Raw genomic sequence first — 20831 nt, forward strand, 5'->3', positions numbered from 1 at the left:
GTAGAAAAATGAATGAAAAATGTTTTAAAATTCCTAGAATGCTAATGGCAATTAAGTACCTGCTGATAAGCGTAGACGTATCTAGACGTAAACTTTCAGTTTTTTTTAACGCCACTTTTTCATTCTTTGGCAATGACGCATCTTGGCTGTTCAAGTTTAAAAATTTTAATTGATGGAATTTTTCCGATATAGTTTTAAATACTTGTGATATTTAAATATAACTTTTTTAACCGCTGGTAAAAAAGTATTTTTGCTCCTTTTTTAAACTTGACATTAAAATAAATTATAACAAAAACTAAATCGCAAGGAAAAAAAAATAAATGTATAATTTTTTCTATTTTATAAAACAATTAAGATCATTTTTTCTTTTTTTTTTTTAAAACATATTTTTTTGGACTGCATATATTAACTTAAATGATTGGCAGTTCCATTTGCATTGTGTAAAGACGGGGGTTTGTTTAAATGAGCAATAAATGTTATATTCACTAATATAAATGGTAGATCCATTTTTAACATACCAATGTTCTATTTTTCTATCTTTTAAATTTAGTTTTTTCTTTTTTTATCTTTTAGTACATTCTTAAATTTTATAGTTGTTTATAAACTAACCAAAATTCTAATTAAATTCAGTTTCCCTTGTAATACCCACCCCGCCAATTCTCTGTGTTAGAATCGTTCTGTGCAAGAAGTACTGGGATCGAGTAAATTAGTTTTGCGTTATGTAGCTTGAAGAAAAGTTTCCATTTTGAATTTCCATTGAGGATTTTATAAAGTATATCGAATGAAATTAGTTGAACTCACCTACAAATCTCTCTCTATATTTATATATATTTATATAAATTTACCAATTTAAATGAACAAACCTAAATTATAATTTTTGGATAATGGCATTATTTCCGTCTGTTAATTTTTAAATGGATATAACTAATATCTATGCCTATTTTAGAATTATATTTCTATATTAACTACTAGGAAAGCATTGGAATTAAGTTCTAATTAACTTAAATCGATTAAATTCAGGGTTTTTTATACATTTATGAAATAATGAAAGTTATAATTATATAATGAATCAGCATAATATGATGCAACAGTTTTATGAGCAACAACCTCAGAATAATTTAAATGGTTTTCCTACTGGATCTGCTTTTCATGGAAACCAACAAGGCACATACAATGGCTCAAGTTCTACTTCAACACCTTATAGAAATCAAAATGGTATGCCTCGTTATTCTCAAAATGAAAACGACTCTTTTGAAAGTACTCAAAGCAACATGCCACAATCATCAGTTAATTATACAGCTGGTAATAATTATATGGACCCAAGAGTTATTGGGTTTGATCCACGTAATCATTCTAATTATGAATCTCAGAATGGAATGGTACCAGGTATGGAACTTTTTTCACAAAATATGTATCCTGGAAAAGGAAGGTTTAATGAAATGACTGGAATGATTAATCCTGGTTCAGCTTTTCAAAGACAAAGAATGTTAGGACCTGGAGCAGATAATGTAAGTTGTGTTAGGTTTTTCAATGTTTATTAATAATTAAGTTTATTAAAGCATAGAAAAATAAAACTATAATAGAAACTTAGTGTTTTTGGTGTCTATATGCATAATATTTATCTAAAAATATATTGATTTTACCTTGATAATTATAAGTTAAATAAATATCAATTAATGGGTTCACTGTTTTTAAATGATTGATATTTTTGATAGCACTAGACAATATCTGTAACCAGAGTTTGTGATTAAAGACATTTAATTGTTTTTCTAAGGTTTTGCAGGCTTATAAAGAAATATTTTTATTATCATTTTGTTTTTAGTATGAAAAGAGTTGATCAAGTAGTAAATTATAAATTTTAATTTAAAATACTCCAAGTTTTGTTAATGTACTTAATGGGTCACCTTTTTTTACACATGCACATGTGCACACACAGTAATTTAGTATATTTTAATATAGATAATTATTTTAACATCGTATTGTTCTTACTCCATTAATAACACTTGATAAACTATACTGTATCTTTTGTCTCATACACTATCACATAGTATAGATAATATAAGTATAGCATAGTATATACTATGTTGTATATATAGTATATAACAAGCTGCTTATTATGTTTGGGATAAATTTTGCAGCACTAAGTTTATTGAATAAACTTAATAATAAAGATTCAAAGCCTTAAATTAAAGCGCTTAATTACACCAAAAATTTTGTTGGCGCTTTAAGTTAAATAAAAATCACGGCACAAAAGAGCAAATTATTTTTTACTTCTATTTTTTAAAATAAATTTAGTGTTGTGTAGTTTATGCACAATCCCTTATTTAGCTAAACCCTTATCAAAACCAATATAGTTTATTACTGCATATAGAATAGAGTATAAGGTATTGCTCTTTAAATCATTAATAATATTTTTAAGAACTTTTATTATATTACATTATGTTATTTTGTTTTTGTTTTATTTTATATTTGTTGTGACATAAACTGATTAATAAAATAATTTATTATTAGTGATAAAAAGTAAATAAATCAACATTTATCTAAAACTGACAAAAGGGAATGCAAATATTTTTGTACAATTTTTCTTGCACTGATAACTGCTTTTCAAGTATGATCCATTGGATGTTTTTTTTTATATATATATATATATATATCAAGCAATGCTAATTAAAATTCAGTTAAACATTAAACTGAATCTCATCTTCCTATCTGCTGGCATTTGTGATGAAAACTCTGAGATTACTCTAACACCTAATTTTATGTCTTCTCACTATTATTAGCAAGAGTCTTCTACTTTATGTCTTTTATATTTTACTGTTGATCTCTCAAGAAAAAACCATAAATCATAGTCAACATCTGCTAAAATTGATACTTTTACTTTTGCCCCAATGTTGTAATTCTCTTTTTTTTTCTTTCTACGAATTCTACTATTTGTAAAACTAATAATTCTACAATATCACCATGTTGTCCATGTGAGTTTCCATCTTTTTTATCTCATTCATCAAAGTTGCATTACTTTGCTTTATGCTATAATTGTTTATGCTCAAAGACCTTTATTGTATAGTTTTTTCCCCCTTAAACATCAATGTTTTGGAATTTATTCTGCTTTTCAAAAACATTTTATAGTTTCTTTTTAAATACTCTGCCAGCTGCCTCCTTGCCCTCTAACCCTCTTATACTCCCCAGCTACCCCCAACTTAAATAGTGGTTGCTTGCAGCTTTTTTACAAGCAAGCATACATTTTGATTGATAATTGCATTTATGTATAAAACTTATACATATATATGAATAATATATTTTGCAAACATTAGTGAATATGTATGCATATGTGTATGTATCTTAATCTCATGAGCATACATATAGATTGATAAACACATTCATGTATAACTTATTTGTGCATACATATCGCGGTAGTGGTGTAGTGGTAGAGCACTCGCCTCATAAGAGAGAAGTTCTGAGTTCGAACCCCACCATATTCCTGGTAGTACCGCACTCAACTTTCCGCGCAACGGCCTTGTTTGTTGAGGTCCGTATTTCAAAGTTATAGAGTTGAGAGAGGGTTGTAACCACAAAAAGTAGCCTCCTCAACTGTAGTGGCCCTCTCGGCCTTGGGAGGTGAATATTTAAAAATATATATCCCAATTATCACTGCTACGCGCACCTATAGTTGCCACTAGTTAGTATATAGGAACTTTAGAATAGCTTTCATTTGCTTAGATTTTCATAAAGTAGTACACTTTTTGTATTTAAATGTTAACAATAATAAAATTAATATGATAAAATTTTATTATAAGATGAAATTAGTTTGAATAGCAAACTTTAAAGGTCTACCAAACAATAAAATTGTTCTTTTTATATAATTGAAATTTAATTGATCTATTGGCTGGTGAAAATCAAGAAGCAACACAAGTTTATAAGAAAAATAAATTGAAACAAGTTTTAAAATATAATTCAATAATAAATGTTTTTTAATATTAATATGCTGATAAGTTGCACATTACTTATGTAATGTCAGTTAACTATTTAGAACATTATTGCTTAAAAAGATTGCTACTTATTGCTAATGTTTATTCAGAACAAACTCATGTTAGTATAAAATATTGATTGTTTTTTAATATCTAATATAAAAAAAAAGGATAAAGTTGATGACATTTTTTAAATAGATTTAAAGAAAAATTGAATAAAAAACCTTTTTTGAAGCAATACTCACCCATTTTAATTAAGTTTTAAACTGTTGAACACAACTTAAGCCTAAAATGTTCAATAATGATAATATTGCTATAAGAATAAAAAATTAAGACCAAACTTATTTTTGAAATTGATTAATTGTCAACTCATCTTAAGAAAATGATTTTAAATGTTTGAAAATATGAATATCGTAATAATTATTCTGATGTAAAATATTTTTAAAAGTGTTTGTTTAAAAGTATCTAATATTTTAACTTCAATTTAAGTCTAATTAAATTTTGATTAATATTTTACTTTGCAGTTTTTTATTGTTGTGTTTTTTTAATTTTCATGATGTTGATATTGATTTACTATATTATTCTGAAATTTAATGGTTTTTAGTTAGTTTTTTTGTTAGTTTTTTTAAACCTAAAATTTTGAGTGATTTATTTAATGTATTAAAACTCCTTTTATGCAGTTTTATGTAAAAAATGCATGATTAATATTGGCTTTAACAGCATTATATTAGGATGGGAAAAAATGATACATAGTATAATATTGGCTGAGTAAATAACAAAATTTTTGAAAAGTTTTGCTTAAGTCAGTTTTTTCACCTGTTAATACATTTTTAAAAGTTTTTATTTTAGAAATATTGTTTATAAAGTAAAAGATAAGTGTATATTTAATGGCTCATGCATAACCATTGACGTATCCAGGCTGAATTTGCGTAAATTGTGATTGAGTATGATTTATAAAAAAAAAAGTCCTCAGAATGTCCGCAGGTTTCATGAACTGCTACACCAGTACAAATTTCCGCAGACGTATGAGAAACACTTTTTTTGTGTTACCAAATAACTTCTGGATACATCGATGATAAAACACTGTTTTTAATGATATAGTAACTGACACAAATGTATGAAACTGTATTCACAAATATAATAACTGAGACATATATGATACACTGTATCTACTGATATAATGGCTGACACGGGTATGACACACTGTATTTACTGATATAATCAATGACACATGTATGAAACAATTTATTTACTGATATAAAATTGATGATCATTTTAATCTATTTTATTTTCAGTTTTATTTAAAAGTGTTTAAGGCTTATGTTCTTACACTGAAATTCTATGGTTGAATTATTAATAGTTTATGGTGTGGAAACATATTTTATGTTTTTAAGTTATTTAAATTTGTTGTATTCACTTTGTATTTGATTTTTTATTATTACCAGGATTTTATATCACCTACAAATCCATATGGTGGTGGTTTTAGTCCACAACAGATGGCTCAAATGATTCAACATCAAAGATATGATGTTTATCAAAGACAAGTTCATGAACAACAAGTATCTGCACAACAACTTGCTCACTCAACAAGAGATACATGTCAGTTTCCTTTATCAGCTGATACTGATCAAACAAATAGTAACTCAGATAATGATTTAAAACAGTCTCAAAATTCTTTGCCAAATCGAAAGTTAACAAATTCCACAAGAGCAGATATAACATCAAATTTGGTACATAATTATTTCTTTTATACCAATTTTTTTTCTTTACCAAATCTTTCATTTTCAGAAATGTTAATATTAAATGTTACAAAGAGTATATTTTTAACAAGTGTAGGTGCAGAAAAATTACAGAAATATGTGTGCGTGTATGTATATATATATATATGTGGGTGTGTGTGTATTTCGGTATCTCTATGGTTGCCAAGGCTAATTGTATAGCAAATGTGGGTTTATGTATAAAAGAATTATAAATTTAAAAAATATTTTTATTGGATATTTCTCTAATTTTTAATTAAAATTATTTAATCAAACTACAATATTTGAATGGCTGAAACTAAAAAAGTGCTCAAGTTCGATTTCCACCATGTCCCTGGTTTTACCGGACTCAACATGTTTATCCATGCAGCAGCCTTGTTTTTCAAGGTTTATGTTTTGGAGTTGAAGAGTTAGGAGAGGGTTGTAACCACAATAAAGTAGCCTCCTTGACTGTAGTGCCCCTCTCAACCTTGGTGGTGGTAGTGGGGGTTTATAACAACAAAAAACAAAAAAAAAAACTCACAAAGTAAATATATGTTTAGAGAAAACTTACTTTGATCAGCACATCAAAATAAGCATTTGAATTGGCTAAATAAAAGTATATTTTCTTTTTCTTAGTATTTTTTCTTCTCAGCTCTTTATAGCTGTAAGGTGTCTTATTTGTGATGAATTCTCATTTTTTTAAAAATGTTGTTTTTATTTCCTTTATATTTTGGTGCCCTGATTTCAATACTTCTGTTTTTTTAAAAAGACTTTTTGAATTTGAATCTACACCTAGCCTGTTTTCTGAAATTCAATTAGTTATAATCCCATAACATTACCACTAACAACACAAAAATTTTATTCTCATAAATTAAATTGTTTAACATAACTGAAATTTTTTTTTTGAAATAAAATTAAAAAGGAAAGAATTATATCTGAATATATTTCATTTTAAAGTAAAATATATTAATTACATCACTTAAAAATAATAACTCATTACATATGATGAAAATTTTATAAAGTTACATTTCTTTTTTCTTATAGGTTGACAGTATGCAGAGAACAGGCTCTGAAGGAATGCAGAGAACTAGTTCTGAAGGTATACCAAGAACTGGGTCTGTAAATATAGGTAAATAAATTTTTTTTGTATAAAAAATTTTTGAGCCACAATTTATGCTTTATTTATTTTTTATTTATTTACTTGTTTTAATTTTACAATAACTTTATTTTTAGATAGTGATGGACATAGAAATGCAGCTATTATTGCAGCTTCTGAAGTTAGAGCACAAGCTGCAGCGTCAACATCCAAAGGAAGAAATCCGTTTCCAACCCCTAATTCCAACACTATGAATACCTTCCCCTTTAATATTAGAAATTTCCATGTTAATAATGATCAAATGCCCTCTCCTTTTCCACATAACTTACATTCACCTGACTATAGTGGAATTATGTCTCCAAATAAAGACTATACTGGAGTTGCTCTTTCACCATTGAGTCAACAAGGAAGAAGGACACCTAGAAGTGGAATACCACCTCCACCTTACTCTCCTCTTCCACATAACAATGATAGTAACCATTTAGGATCTGTCAAAGGTTCTAATTCAAATATTTCTTCGCTTTTAAAAGGGAACCTTCAAAAACAAATGGATATTTTTACTCCAGTTAGTTATTCAAATCAGGGTAAGTTTTTTTATATTTTCTGTTCAAATTATCAAATATCAAAAGATAAGCTTTTTTATATAACCTGTTTTGAGACTTCAATTTAAAAATTAACAAATACACTTTAAAAATAATTATTTTTAAACAATGTTTTTAAGAGAGTTTTTTTTTATAGTTATAAAAACTTTAAAAGTTTCAGGTGTTAATTGTTATCTTTTAGAGATAATTTTCTTCCACAATTTTAAAGTTTTATTAAGATTCTTTGTAAACATATATTAATTTATTTTAGAATATAATGTTGATAAACCAAGCAGCCAAGGAATTGGTTCCTCTGCACGACTCTCTGGTACACCTAACAATGTTCTTTCTTGTTCTCCTTCTGCACAGTCACCTTTTCAAGATGATTTTGACTTTGGTATGAGTCCATCTTGGCCATCTACGCCAGCTTCTCCTGTATGTTTGTTGATTCAGCAATGTCTCTAATTCTTTTTTATCTTCAATAATTGTTTAAGTTATATCTTGTTTCCAATATGAAAAATAATGTTTTTATTGAAAATATAACTGCTGTTAATAAATTAAACCTTTGCAAATCGTCAAAATAATTCTCTATAAGCTAATTCTCTAGCATACATTTTCTCAATTATTTGCTACTAAAGTTAATTTTTGTAATTTATTAAGTACTTTAGTTGATTAATATTATTTGTGTAATAGATTGTGTAGTTTATTACCAGTTTGTTTAGATGTTTAATGTGATTAGCTTAATGATTTTTATTATTGATTAGTCTAAATGATTGATGTAATTATTGGTGGAGTGATTATGTATTTGATCAGCCAGTTTTTGTGTAAATATTTATTGTTATTCATTTGTTTAATTGTTGAAGTTACACAAATCAATAACAATATTGTTTAAATGGTTGGTGGAATTGATAAATAATAGTTGTAAATGACATTTTTTTACTTAGTGCTGGTCATTGTTAATTATTATATCTTAGTTTGATTGTTCTTTCGGTCAAAACTTTTCTTGTAACTTCCATCACTCTTCTGAATCACTTTTGAATCATCCAAATTATTTCAGCGATTGGCAACTCTCTTAATGAAAAAGTTGTGTTGGTGTGCACAGTTTTTCAATTTGCCATGTCCTGGTTACGGAGCAATAGAAACTATTGTTTTTAGTTCAGTATACCAGTTAACATGATCTAATTTATTCTCAAGTTTGTACTGCTGAATGCAATCTGCATGTGCTAGTCAAAGTATATCTGTCTGTTAAAGTAGTTAGATCTGTCTGTTAAAGTAGTTAGATTTTAATCTTTTTTTATAATCAAACTTTTTAAGCAAGTTAGAGACCCTATGCTGTGTCCCTATGTTGAACAAGTTCAATGCATTTAATATCTTTTTTTGAGTAAGCATAACATGTAGTCACATCAAACTCTAAAGGAGGTCTAACTTTGGCTATGTATAAATTTTTCCAGAGGTTTATATAATAAACAGCAGTCGTCCGAACAATTTCTTGTGGTATGCTGCTGGTGACATTGGTCCAATTTGAAATGCTTTCTCCAAGCACAACATGTTTGTGCCTGTTTTCTCAAAAGTTTAATATCCACTTAAATAATTTTCAATTTATACCATATGCTTTTAGTTTTTGAGAAAGTCTTAGATTTGCATCAGCCCTGTTTTTTCAAGAGTGTTGTTGTGACTTTATCTAATGTTTTAGATAAATTAGCAACATGACCTTTATTGCAAACAAATCCGTGTTGTTTGGCTTATGAGTTTGTTTAAGTAGAGATGATTCATAAATATGTCTTTAATGATTTGCTCTAAAACTTTGGATGGAATTGAAGTCAAGGAAACTGAGCAATAGTTTGCTGGGTTACTATGATTATCACTCTTATGTAACGGTGTCACATTGGCTAATCTTCACATGTCAGGGATAACTCCTTCATGTAAAGAGCTTAAGAATATCATAAAAAGTGGCTTGGAAATTTCTAAGTGACATGCTTTTAGTGACCAAGGGTGAACTCCATCAACCCCTGGAGCTTTGTTAATGTCCAAGTTAAATAAACGTTTATTTATATCTTTAATGGACAGTGTTGGAATCCTTATATTTGCTGATGTATGATCCTCAAAATGTGGCATCAATACTTCATTTGATTCTTCTACAAATACAGATTTAAAATAACTATATACGAATATAATAAGAATGTTGCTAATGTCTGTTCCAGAGTCTGATACTTTGCCATCAGTATTAGTCATATTACTTATTAACTTTGATGCTCTTTGCCTCAGTTTCACATAACCATGTAGTCGCTTTTTATTTAATTTATCATGTACAGTATATTTTTCATAATCTAATACAAATTTTTTTAATATTCTTTTTACTTCTTTTCACACTGCTTTATAATTGTTGGCAAAGAATATAATTTTTGATTATATGGATATAATTTTGAGTTTGCTGTACTAATATCCAGAGTTGTTTTTTTATTTTATTATTAAATGTTTTAGTTATCTGTTCATCCAAGGTAGTTGCATTATGAGATTTTTCAGAGTATTTCATAGGTTCATAGGTATACAAATATTTTTTGTTTTTTTTAACATCTTTGCTTCCAATAAGGCTGCAAGCAACCACTAATTAGAGTTGGAAGTTACTGGAAGAGAAAAGGTGTAGATTGTAGAGCAAGATAACGATTGACCGACGACTTGAAAGATTGGAAATTATATGAATCTGGAAAGCAAATTATATGAATCCAGAAAGATGAAGGAAGCAAATTCCAAAGAACTGATGTTCAAGAACAGTCACAGAAACTGGATTAGACTTACTTGAATGACGAGTAACAGGAGAATGAATTTTAGTAGATGGCACAAGAGAGCACTAGCACTTTAGAGCAGTGTCCATTATAGTATTTGTAGAAAAGAGAAAGAGAAGCAACATGACTATGTGATAATGGTTGGAGGTTGGCTGCAAGAGCATATCAAACTATGTTAACAATGCATTTTTGCACCTTGTCTAAAAGAGAAAGGGCATCATTAGAAGATCTGCCCCAGATATGGCAACAGTATTCCATACAAGGCTGGACTTGAGATTTATAGAGATAGAGAATAGAATCCGAAGTAAGAAAGTGTCGAGCTCGATATGGAGATACAACCATAAATGAAGGGTAGATTACTTATCAAGTACATTACTGTTCATAATTATAGGAAGATCTAAATTATTGCAATACTGATTGGCTGAAAAAAATTGAGTTTTATCTGCAGTTCACCAGCAACTGTGAGCCCCATGCTGTAGCAGAAGTGAGATCCTTTTCAAGCTCAAATGCCCCCTCCAAACAATCAGAGAGTGTTGGCTTCTTAACATGACAAGAATAAATGGTAGTATCATCAGTGAACAATGCCACCTTAGGTGTCAGAATATCTGGAAGATTGTTAATGTAAATTAAAAAGAGTTTAGGGCCAAGGATTGAACCTTTAGGAACCCCTGAAGTTACAGAATAAGAAGAAGAGTGCTGTCCATCAAGGACAACTTTTATACTACGATTGGAGAGGAAGAATTCAATAATCTTAAAGATGTTACCAGACACCGTAAGAAGAAAGTTTATGGAGAAGACCAGCATGCCAAACCTTATCAAAAGCTTTAGAAATGTCAAGAGCGATGGTCTTAACATCTCCACCTTTATCTAATGCTTGATAAAACCTATCGGTTATTACTGTTAGTAAATCAGCTGTAAAACGAGAAGATCAAAATCCATGTTGATGATCAGAAAGTAAGTTATTAGATTCAAGATGAGAGATTAAGTGCTTTTTAATTAAAGATTCAAAAACCTTGCTTATGATAGGAAGAAGACTAATGGGACGGTAGTTAGATGAATCAGATCGCTCTCTAGAATTTTTGAAAACAGGTATGTTGTCCGGGCCACAAGCTGTAGAAGAGACTAAGCAGGAAATCACTTTAGATACAATAGCTAGAGTGGTACGAATGTCAAGCAATCGATCAACCTGTTTGTTGGCAATATCAGGTAGAACGCAACTAGTGGAATCAAGAGATGATATTGATGAAAAGTTTTTAGCAAACAATTCAGCTTTGTCTTTAGGTGAGGTGAAAAAGTCTGAACCATACAAGAGAGGTGGAATTACAGATTTGCCCTTATTATTGATACTATTAAAGTTTATCAGCCAGTTATACTCTTTTAAGAAAGTTTTATAGCAAACATTAGTATTCTTGTTGATAATTAGATGATCCCAGTCAATTTTGCTTAGTTCAAAATTTAGACTTGGGTAGTTAGTTTGAGTATATATATGTATATATATATATATATATATATATATATATATATATATATATATATATATATATATATATATATATATATATATATATATATATATATATAATAAAGTACATTCTTCTGAGTTTCCCTGAGTTTAGTTTTTAAATTCCCTGAGTTTTTCATATTCAATTTATATATATATATATATATATATATATATATATATATATATATATATATATATATATATATATATATATATATATATATATATATATATTCTTATAGCAAAAGTCTTAAAATTGCTGTTTGTGATTAAAAAAAACAGCTCTTTGACAAATAACAAGACAAAATTAAGTAAAGTTTATATAAAAACCATTAAATTAAGGAAACTTATTAAGTTTGATTGTTTTTTAAAAAGCCCCTAAAGTGCAACAGACTAGAATGTTTTTAAAACATGCAGAATGTTTTTTTTTACAATAAAAACAGTTTGGGCGGGCAGTCTATCAAATAATAAAAAAAGTATTTTTAAACTTTTTTCAGTCATTTAAATTAATTTTTTTTTAAAAAACAAAGTTGACATTTTATGGGAAAAATATATGATGTTTGAGGTCGGCAAAAAAATTTTTGCCTACCTCATTTCTATGTTTTATTGTAAAACCTTGGTTTAAAATTTTATTCGCCAACCTGATGCCGTCCTCTAAAAGATTGAGGTCGGCAAATTATTGCTGACCTCATTTTTCTTAATTCCAAGGGTTGTATATATATACAATATTTATTTTTAAAGAATTTTTTTTGGTTATATATATATATATATATATATGAAGGGTGCAAGGGGAAAAACAGTGATATCACATTTTTTTCATTTTGAGAAAACAAAAAAGTAAAGTTTGAAGACTTATCTTACGATGTTATTTGCGGTTCTATATATATATCCTAGGTTTGTAAATTAGTATGATCTATTACATGATAAATTAACATGAAAATATTTTTGAAATTATGCTCATTGAATCCTGGAATGAGTGTACCTTTTGGATGTCACTGGTTTTCCCCTTGAAATTTTAGATTTTGATTTAGAATTCAAAATAACTTTCAATATGTTGCTTATAATATAATCTGATACATTTCTTTTGAGTTGAATTTAAAATCTTCTTAATTTTGAACAATGCCACAGTCACAGGACTTGCAGAAAAACAAAAGAAACCTTTACGCTTTAGATTTACAGCACATTCCGCCAATAAGTTATTTTATAAGCTTTTTAGTAATATGCTTAAAAAATTAAAATTTATTTAATTCATTTAGAAATCAATTTACAAGTAAAATTTTTTTTTACATTTTAGACAAGAGTTTTACATTTCTAAACTCAATAATACTTTAATAATAGTTAGATTCTTATTACGAATAATAATTCAATTCTTATTTAGCCCAGCACATGATCACAAAAAAGCTGTAATCTTGCATCTTTCTGTAAAATGTAGTTAAAATAGTGCTCCAGCATGCTTGCTACATTATCTGCTCCCTTTTTACCGTGAGTTTCATTGTAACAAAACAAGTGAGCACTATTTGATCCTAAAAAACTTTATTCAGTGGGAAGCACTCCTTGTACATATTGTACATTTTTGATAAGTTAAGATCTTCTGGTAAATATGGCTTTTTAGTGTCATGTAATGCATAATGACTTTTTTGTCCTTTAAAAGACCATATTGTAAATAGTATTATTGACATATGATGAATAATACTATTTACAATATGGTCTGAAAAGGCTAGAGGTAGATTTGTATGTTTTCTTTGATGGTTTTTAGGAGAAACTCCTTAAAAAATAATCAAATATACAAGCTTTATAATGTTTTATTAACTTAACTAAGCCAAACTATTAACTTTCAAGCTCATATAAAAATTTTTTTTTGCTGTTATTTTTGAGAAAGAAACTTTGTTGAAACACATTTGTTCATTATTTATTTTATTTGAATTACTAATTAGTAAATAAATAAATGTTTATTTCTGTTTACTTACCAGTCTTGGCAAGAGATCCTCTTATTCTTTCTATTCTTGATTTTCCAATTCCAAAAATTGATAAAATAGCATTGATGCAAACTGGAACTCTAACAGTATTATTATCTCGTGTCACTTTGATGTTATAAGAGAATGAGTGGTCATGAAGAAATCTTTTTTCTTCTTTTTGTCAAGGTCTTCTTCATTTAACACTTAAAACCTCAATCATTGAAGCAAGAAAGCTGTCTTGTTGATCTTTATTTTGCATTTTGTTAAAGTACAAAAGTAAAAACTCTCTCTCTTCTACTGTTGTATTCTGAAAACACATAGCGCTTCCAATTACACGGAAAGCCCATCGTATGCGAAGATAATCATTTATTTCTGTCTAGTTCCTACTTTTGACCAAGTTTTTTTCTTTCTTTTTTTTTGGAATTTCTGTAGTATCTGAAATTTAATATTTATCCGTCATTTTGTACAATAATAAAGCGTTTTTTTTTTTTGTTGTTGCAAAATTTGATTGGGTGTTACGCAAATAGTAGTAAAAAGCACTCCTATACAGCGTGGACATCTCCGATTTACCCCTTGAACAATTTGGACATATCTGGTTTACCCATTGTGACGCCTTTTTACAAATGGAAATTTAGATATGATCTAACTTTTTTTTGTTTGTTGATATTCATCTTTTAAAAGATGCACTAACTTACCGATAACATAGTAGGGATAACTCAAAAATTGGTAATATGTGACATCACTGGTTTTCCCCTTGGACCCTTCATATATATATATATATATATATATATATATATATATATATATATATATATATATATATATATATATATATATATATATATATATATATATATATACACACACAATATTTATTTTTAAAGAAATTTAAAGTTATTTCAATGGAATTGTATAACATGTAAACGTTTTATGTTTAGTTTTATGATTATATTGTTGTAATCAAAGTATTTAACTAATTACTCTAAACTAACCCTCTTATTAAGCTAAGTTAGTGAGCTGAGTTTTATTTTTAGGAAAGATCTAAAAGGTTAAAGTCACAAGCTTCTCCTAGACGGTTTGACCAAGTATGGTTATTGTTGAAATATTATTTTTATTTTATATTAATTTTTAGTAAAACTAAATATCTTTATAATTATTTAAAATATCTTTATACACATCTAAAATATAATTAAAATGTTTTAATTAGTCAATATGATAAATTTTTGTTTATGTGACTTGTTAACTTTTTTTATAGCTCTCAAAAATTTACGAGGTTATTACTGATGAAGAAAAAAGAAATTTCTTAGATAGATATTTAGCATTCATGAGTATAAATGGTACAAACAAATATTTTTATATAGTGTTTTTATTTTTGTATAGTGAAATTTTAATTTGGAATTTTCTTTTATTTAAAGGGACACCTGTGACAAAAGTTCCAGTAATTAATGAGCAACCTTTGGATCTTTATATACTTTTCCGATCAGTTTGTGAACGTGGTGGAATTAATGCGGTATTTTATATATTTATGCACAAATTATATATTTCAAAACATTTAAAATATTTTGTATGCACTTTTTTTTTTTTTTTTTGAAGCAACATTTAAATATATTTAAATTTATTTAAATATTTAGACAATCACTTTTATTAGATTATTAATTAATGCTGTTTAAAACTAGTAAGGTTTTGGTGTTGAAATTAATGATGTAATCTACAATTATTTTGTTAATATTATTTAGGTATTGGAGAAACATCAGTTTAAGGAAATTCTGAAGGCTTTAAAGTTGCCTGTTGATAATAGTTTGTTAGCTTATTCTGTAAAAGAGCAGTATATGAAGTATCTTCATGCATACGAGATAAAGGCTAAAAATGCGCTACTCAAACAATGGAAAGACACTCCGTTTGATCGAAACGTATCTCAAGAAACTCCATTAGCAACAATCTCTTTAAATGAATCATTGCATTCAACTATGAATGACATGAAGTCCTCAGTTACCATGAACACAAATACTCATAACAACCCAACTCTACCTGTATCAAGTTGGTCATCAACTTCTCCAGTCTCAGAAATTAAAACATCTAATTCATCTATAATTTCATCATCCTCACTTCAATATGGCCCGTGTCCTTCATACCAAAATCAACCAAACCCTATTTCATATGGAACTCAAAATATTCCAAATTATGGATCAGGTCAACAAGATATAACAATAAATAACGCTTATCCAAATAATATGCCTTACTCTGGATATCCAAATCCAATGTTTCCGCATGGTCCTCTACCAGGTTACAATTCTATGTTACCAGGAATTCCGCCTGAAAATATGCAAAATTCCTGGCCTCGTGTTTTTTCACCACATCAAGGCCCTCCAGAACTCTTTCCTGAAGGTTTGCCACGTATGCCATGGAGTCAACAAACTCAAAGACAACCTGTTCATTCTTTTACAAACTCAAATTTTACTCCTGGAAAACCACGTTCTCAAGCTCCATTATGTCGTCAAGATCAACTCGAACAAATGAAATATCATCAACAAATGAAAATGCCACACTATCAGCATCCAACAATGCAACCAAAGTTTTCTATGCCAACTAAGAATACTAGTAAAATAGTTCAACAAAACAACGTTTCTGATGTTAAGTCTACTAATAATCCATCGAATAAACGTGATTTTGGCTTTCCTCCAGATAGTGTTGAGGGAGCCAAGCCACTTTTGAGGAAGCGTAAAAAGATGACGTCCAAGGATTTAGGTTTTATTTTTTAACGTTTTTATATTATTATTGTTAAATTCTGCTATTTAAAAATGTTGCAAATAAGATTTTAGTAAATATCCATATGTAAATTACTATTTTTTGAAATTATTTTAGGTCCCATTGAAGCCTGGCGAATAATGATGTCGTTAAAATCTGGCTTAGTTGCTGAATGCAGTTGGGCAATAGATACCTTAAACATACTTCTTTCTGACAATAAAACAATAACTTATTTCCATCTTACCCAATTACCAGGACTTCTTGATACACTTATGGATCATTACAGGCGTTGTCTATCATTAATGTTTAAATACTTTAAAAGTGATGAGGTGCCTCTTTTTCCCGAAATAAATGATGAGGCAGTTGATACCGAAAAAATTCTCAATTCGCTCTGGGTAGGCGTTTGTAAAAATGCTGAACAAAGTTATACGGCAAACATAGCATCATCTGCTGTCATGGCAGAAGTAGATGAGTATGTCGTAACATCAAATGAAACAGGGAGCCGACTTAGTAGTACTTTAACGTCGCATATTCAAACGAACTTTCCATCAAATAACTTAAAAACTAATCGTTTCCCTCAAGGTCTCCCATATGAAAGCGAAGCTGATATCGAAAAAAGAAAACGGTTAGAACGTGTCACTTCTCCTCGTTTTTCTATTGAAAAAACAACGCTTGATCATGAGAAAAATTCGCTCAAAACTAATTGCGACAAAAATAACGTAATATCGGATGTTAGTACTGAGCAAGTTAACTCTGCTTGTCTTGATATTCTGAAAGACTTAATAAATGCATATGAAAACAAGGAAACGAGTTCTCCTGATCTTTTAGTAGAAAAAGTCATCAAAGATTTAGAATTTGATTTACCTTGTGATAAAAAGTATTTAGAAGACTCGAGAGAGTTTATAAGTTATCTTAATAGACGCTTTCAAAGAGAAAATCGCGGTAATGTAGAAAATGAGCATTGTGTTTTAAAGCAATTTTCGCCTTTTCTTGAACTGCAAGAAAGTGAACTGTCTCTTCTTCACAGGTGTGTTGCTATGTCAAATATTTTTCGTAGCCTGTCTTTCATCCAAGGAAATGATAGTGAATTAGCAAACAATGTTGGATTATTAATTATTGCTGGTCATCTTCTAACTTATCAACATGAGCATACCATAACTGACCATTCAAAGTTCAAAATGGGACTTGATAAGCGAGACTTGGATAATAGTTCTATTTCAACAAGCGAAAATGAAGTTTGGTTAGAGTCTTTGGCAAACATGAGAGAAAATACGATGGTTCTATTGTCTAATATTTCGGGCCATTTAAATCTCTCACTTTATCCTGAAGAAATTCATAAACCAATCATAACCGGTCTTGTCCATTGGTTAGTTTGTAAATCATCTGAAGCTTTAGATCCATTGCCCACAGCACCGGGGCCACATGCTCTCTCACCGCAATATTTATCAATAGAAACTCTAGCTAAAATTACGATTAATTTAAATAACATTGAACTTATTGCTCGTTGCTCTAATCAGCTAGTGTTGGAAAACATGGCTGGTGCTCTTATTGAGCAATTTTCAAAAAAACATTTAGTTCCCGTTCGTGAATTTTCTTTAATACTATTAGACAATTTAGCCCGGTGTGAAGATTTTTGTAAAGTTTTAGCATTGCGGCGGTCTTGTGTAAGTAGCATTGTTAAATTTATATGCGATGCTGAACGGAACACTTCGAATTATTTATCATCAGGCGGAAGAGTTCAACCTGGACTTAATGCTGAAGATATATGTGGAACGAGTATTAGTTTATTGCGTCGCTCTGTCAATATCCTTCTCTCTCTTTCAAAATTGCCATACAATAAGCATCGATTGCTACCGTTTACTGACGATATATTGGCTTTATCCACATCTCAAATGATCGACACGAGTGTGCTTGCTCTACTTGCGCAAGTATTATATGAACTTTCAGATTAATTTTTGTATTTTGTATATTTAGATTTATCGCGATTTATATTTATTTTGTATCTTTATCTTACATATGACAATGGATAGAATAGATGGATAGAAGTCGACAATAGAATTGATAGAAAAGTTATATTTAGACTGTGTTAAAGAACTTTTAATAAGGGGGCACCCATAAAGTACGTACCCAGTAAAACCACTGATTTAGGACTTTCCTTTCCCCCTTGTACGCACCTGTATGCTTTAAATGACCCAATCTTGTCCCTAAAGCCTGGTTTCCAATGGTTGTAGAAATGTCGTACAACAGTTGTACAACAATAATGCTTTATAATGGAAACATTTTCTTGCGTAAGTTGCACAACTTAACGTCGGTTGTACAATAAAATTTATGTTGTAAAACAAAGGTTGCGGAAATAGAATCAAACCAATCTCGGCAACAATTGTTGTACAACAAAAACGCACAAATGTTGCACAACATTTCTACAACTATTGGAAACCAAGCTTAAGCGTACGTATGTGTTTGTTATTACAAAATCACTCCCTTCTCAAACGCATTAATTTTTTGAAAAATTGAAAACAAAAGAACCTTTTGTTAATTCAACATTTTTGTTGCATGACCTAATATTCTTTTGCGAAGTTCAATGTTTTTTTTAATAAAAAAGAAATCAAACTTTAGGAGGGATAGTCAAACTACGCACGTATTCGCTGTCTCTCACACGCTCTTTTTTTTTTTTTTTTTTTTTGTACGCTTTTGAGTAACCCTCTCCCCATACCTGTGTACGTACTTTATGGAAGACTCCTAAAAATGGTTGCATTGAAAAGCTTATTACTTAAACACGGAATTTATTTTCTAGAAAAGCTGAGGTCACCGCATCTTAGGTCAAGTAAAGTGCAACTATAGCACAATGGGACGGTTTCATACTAATGGGGGCTAAAATTATTTTCAACTTTCCTGTACAAATTTATTATTTATTAAATTTATTATTTTCTAAAAATACTTTTATAAAGTAATTATGCTCAAAATTTCAGTAGTAGTTTCAAAGAAATTTAACTAACTTAGGGTTTTTCCCAGGGGTCAGATAATATCAAAGTATTGTCTAAAATTAGAAATAATGTATCAAAACTTTATCTATAATTTAAAATTATATACGACTCCCCTCACTCTCTAAGTTCCTTTAATAAGTAGTTTTTAAGGAAAAATAATAAGCGTTTTTTTTTTAATTAAAAAAATTTTCAAAATTATTTTTATAGTTAAAAGATCTAGCATTACTATCTCTTTTCTTTTATTTATCAGCTTCCATATGTTTTTAAGAAAATCAGTATATTTTTACAATAATCCCTGAATTCCTGTAGAGAAATAAAATGGCTACCACTATTGGTCATTAAAATAGTTCAAAATCGTATGAGTTCCTCGCTCATTCACAAGTATTCACATTAATTTTTTTTGGGCTTTAAAGGCTCTTCGGTTTTATATCACTTTTTGCTCAAATAGGACAGCATTGCAGGGACGATGTGCCTATGAACGCTAAAACTTTGCCATCCATTTTCAAGATAAAATTAAGCTAAAAGGTACACGTAAACTTTTTTTTTTAAAGTTTCATATACAGCAATACAATATTCAAAAAAAAAATTTACAATGAGAAATAAGCATTAAATAAACTCAAGTTTACAAGCTTGTCTCACTCCTTTCTTAAGATCACTTAACTTTCTTAAGATCAGTTAACTATTTGGAGAGGTAGATTTTTATTTTGATAAAAATCTACCTCTTCAAATAGTTAACACTATATCTTCTCTATACCGTAACGGCAGTGCAACTATCTCATACCTAGTTTCCAAATCAGTCTGATTTGATCTTTATCAAGGAGTGAGACAAGGATCGATTCTGTCATCCTACCTATATAACATATAAACTGAAAAGCTACTCGAAACTATAAAAAATGATGTCATTGTTGGTACTGCTATATATGGAAACTTGACTGGTGTTGTAGCTTATGTTGATGATATCATTCTTCTCAGCTCTACACTCTCGGGTCTAAAAAAAACTTATTACAACTTGTGAAATGTACAAAAATTTATACGGCATAAAGCTTAATGCTTTCAAAACGGAACTTTTACTATTCGGAAAAAAAATAAATAACGAACTGCACAATATTCCTAAACGACCATCAAATTAAACCTCATGAGAAACTTAATCATCTCGGCCTTACTTGGGAACAAAAAAAATAATTTTTGCTTTACTTGATAGATTGAATATTGTCAGTAGGGCATGAAATTTGCAGGCAACGGTGCAAACTCTGATTCAATCTGGAATCCGGTTTGCACATCCCAGGTCTATTATCCAATTATATAAATCATTAGCAGTTCTGACGCTAACCCACGGTCTAGAAAATAAAGAGTCAACAATGAAAAGACTCGACACACTTGGAAGGAACGCAGTAAAATCGCTTTTTAATGTCTCTAAGCATAGTAAAAACTATATACACTCTCTATTTAAAATTAAGGAAATATGAAATTATATACACC

General features: G+C 29.1%; 1 protein-coding gene across 1 annotated transcript; it reads left to right on the top strand.

Moving 5' to 3' along the window:
• Positions 1-591: 591 nt before the first annotated feature.
• Positions 592-18363, top strand: LOC100209641 (AT-rich interactive domain-containing protein 1A). Its single transcript, XM_065792808.1, has 10 exons — positions 592-1508; positions 5411-5695; positions 6749-6833; positions 6938-7384; positions 7653-7816; positions 14658-14708; positions 14879-14960; positions 15039-15133; positions 15360-16368; positions 16486-18363. The coding sequence occupies exons 1-10, from the start codon at positions 1065-1067 to the stop codon at positions 18318-18320; spliced, it is 4497 nt and encodes a 1498-aa protein (XP_065648880.1). The 5' UTR covers positions 592-1064; the 3' UTR covers positions 18321-18363.
• The last annotated feature ends 2468 nt before the right edge of the window (positions 18364-20831 follow it).

This window comes from Hydra vulgaris, chromosome 03 (genome assembly GCF_038396675.1).
Source record: "Hydra vulgaris chromosome 03, alternate assembly HydraT2T_AEP".
NCBI classification, from domain to species: domain Eukaryota; kingdom Metazoa; phylum Cnidaria; class Hydrozoa; order Anthoathecata; family Hydridae; genus Hydra; species Hydra vulgaris.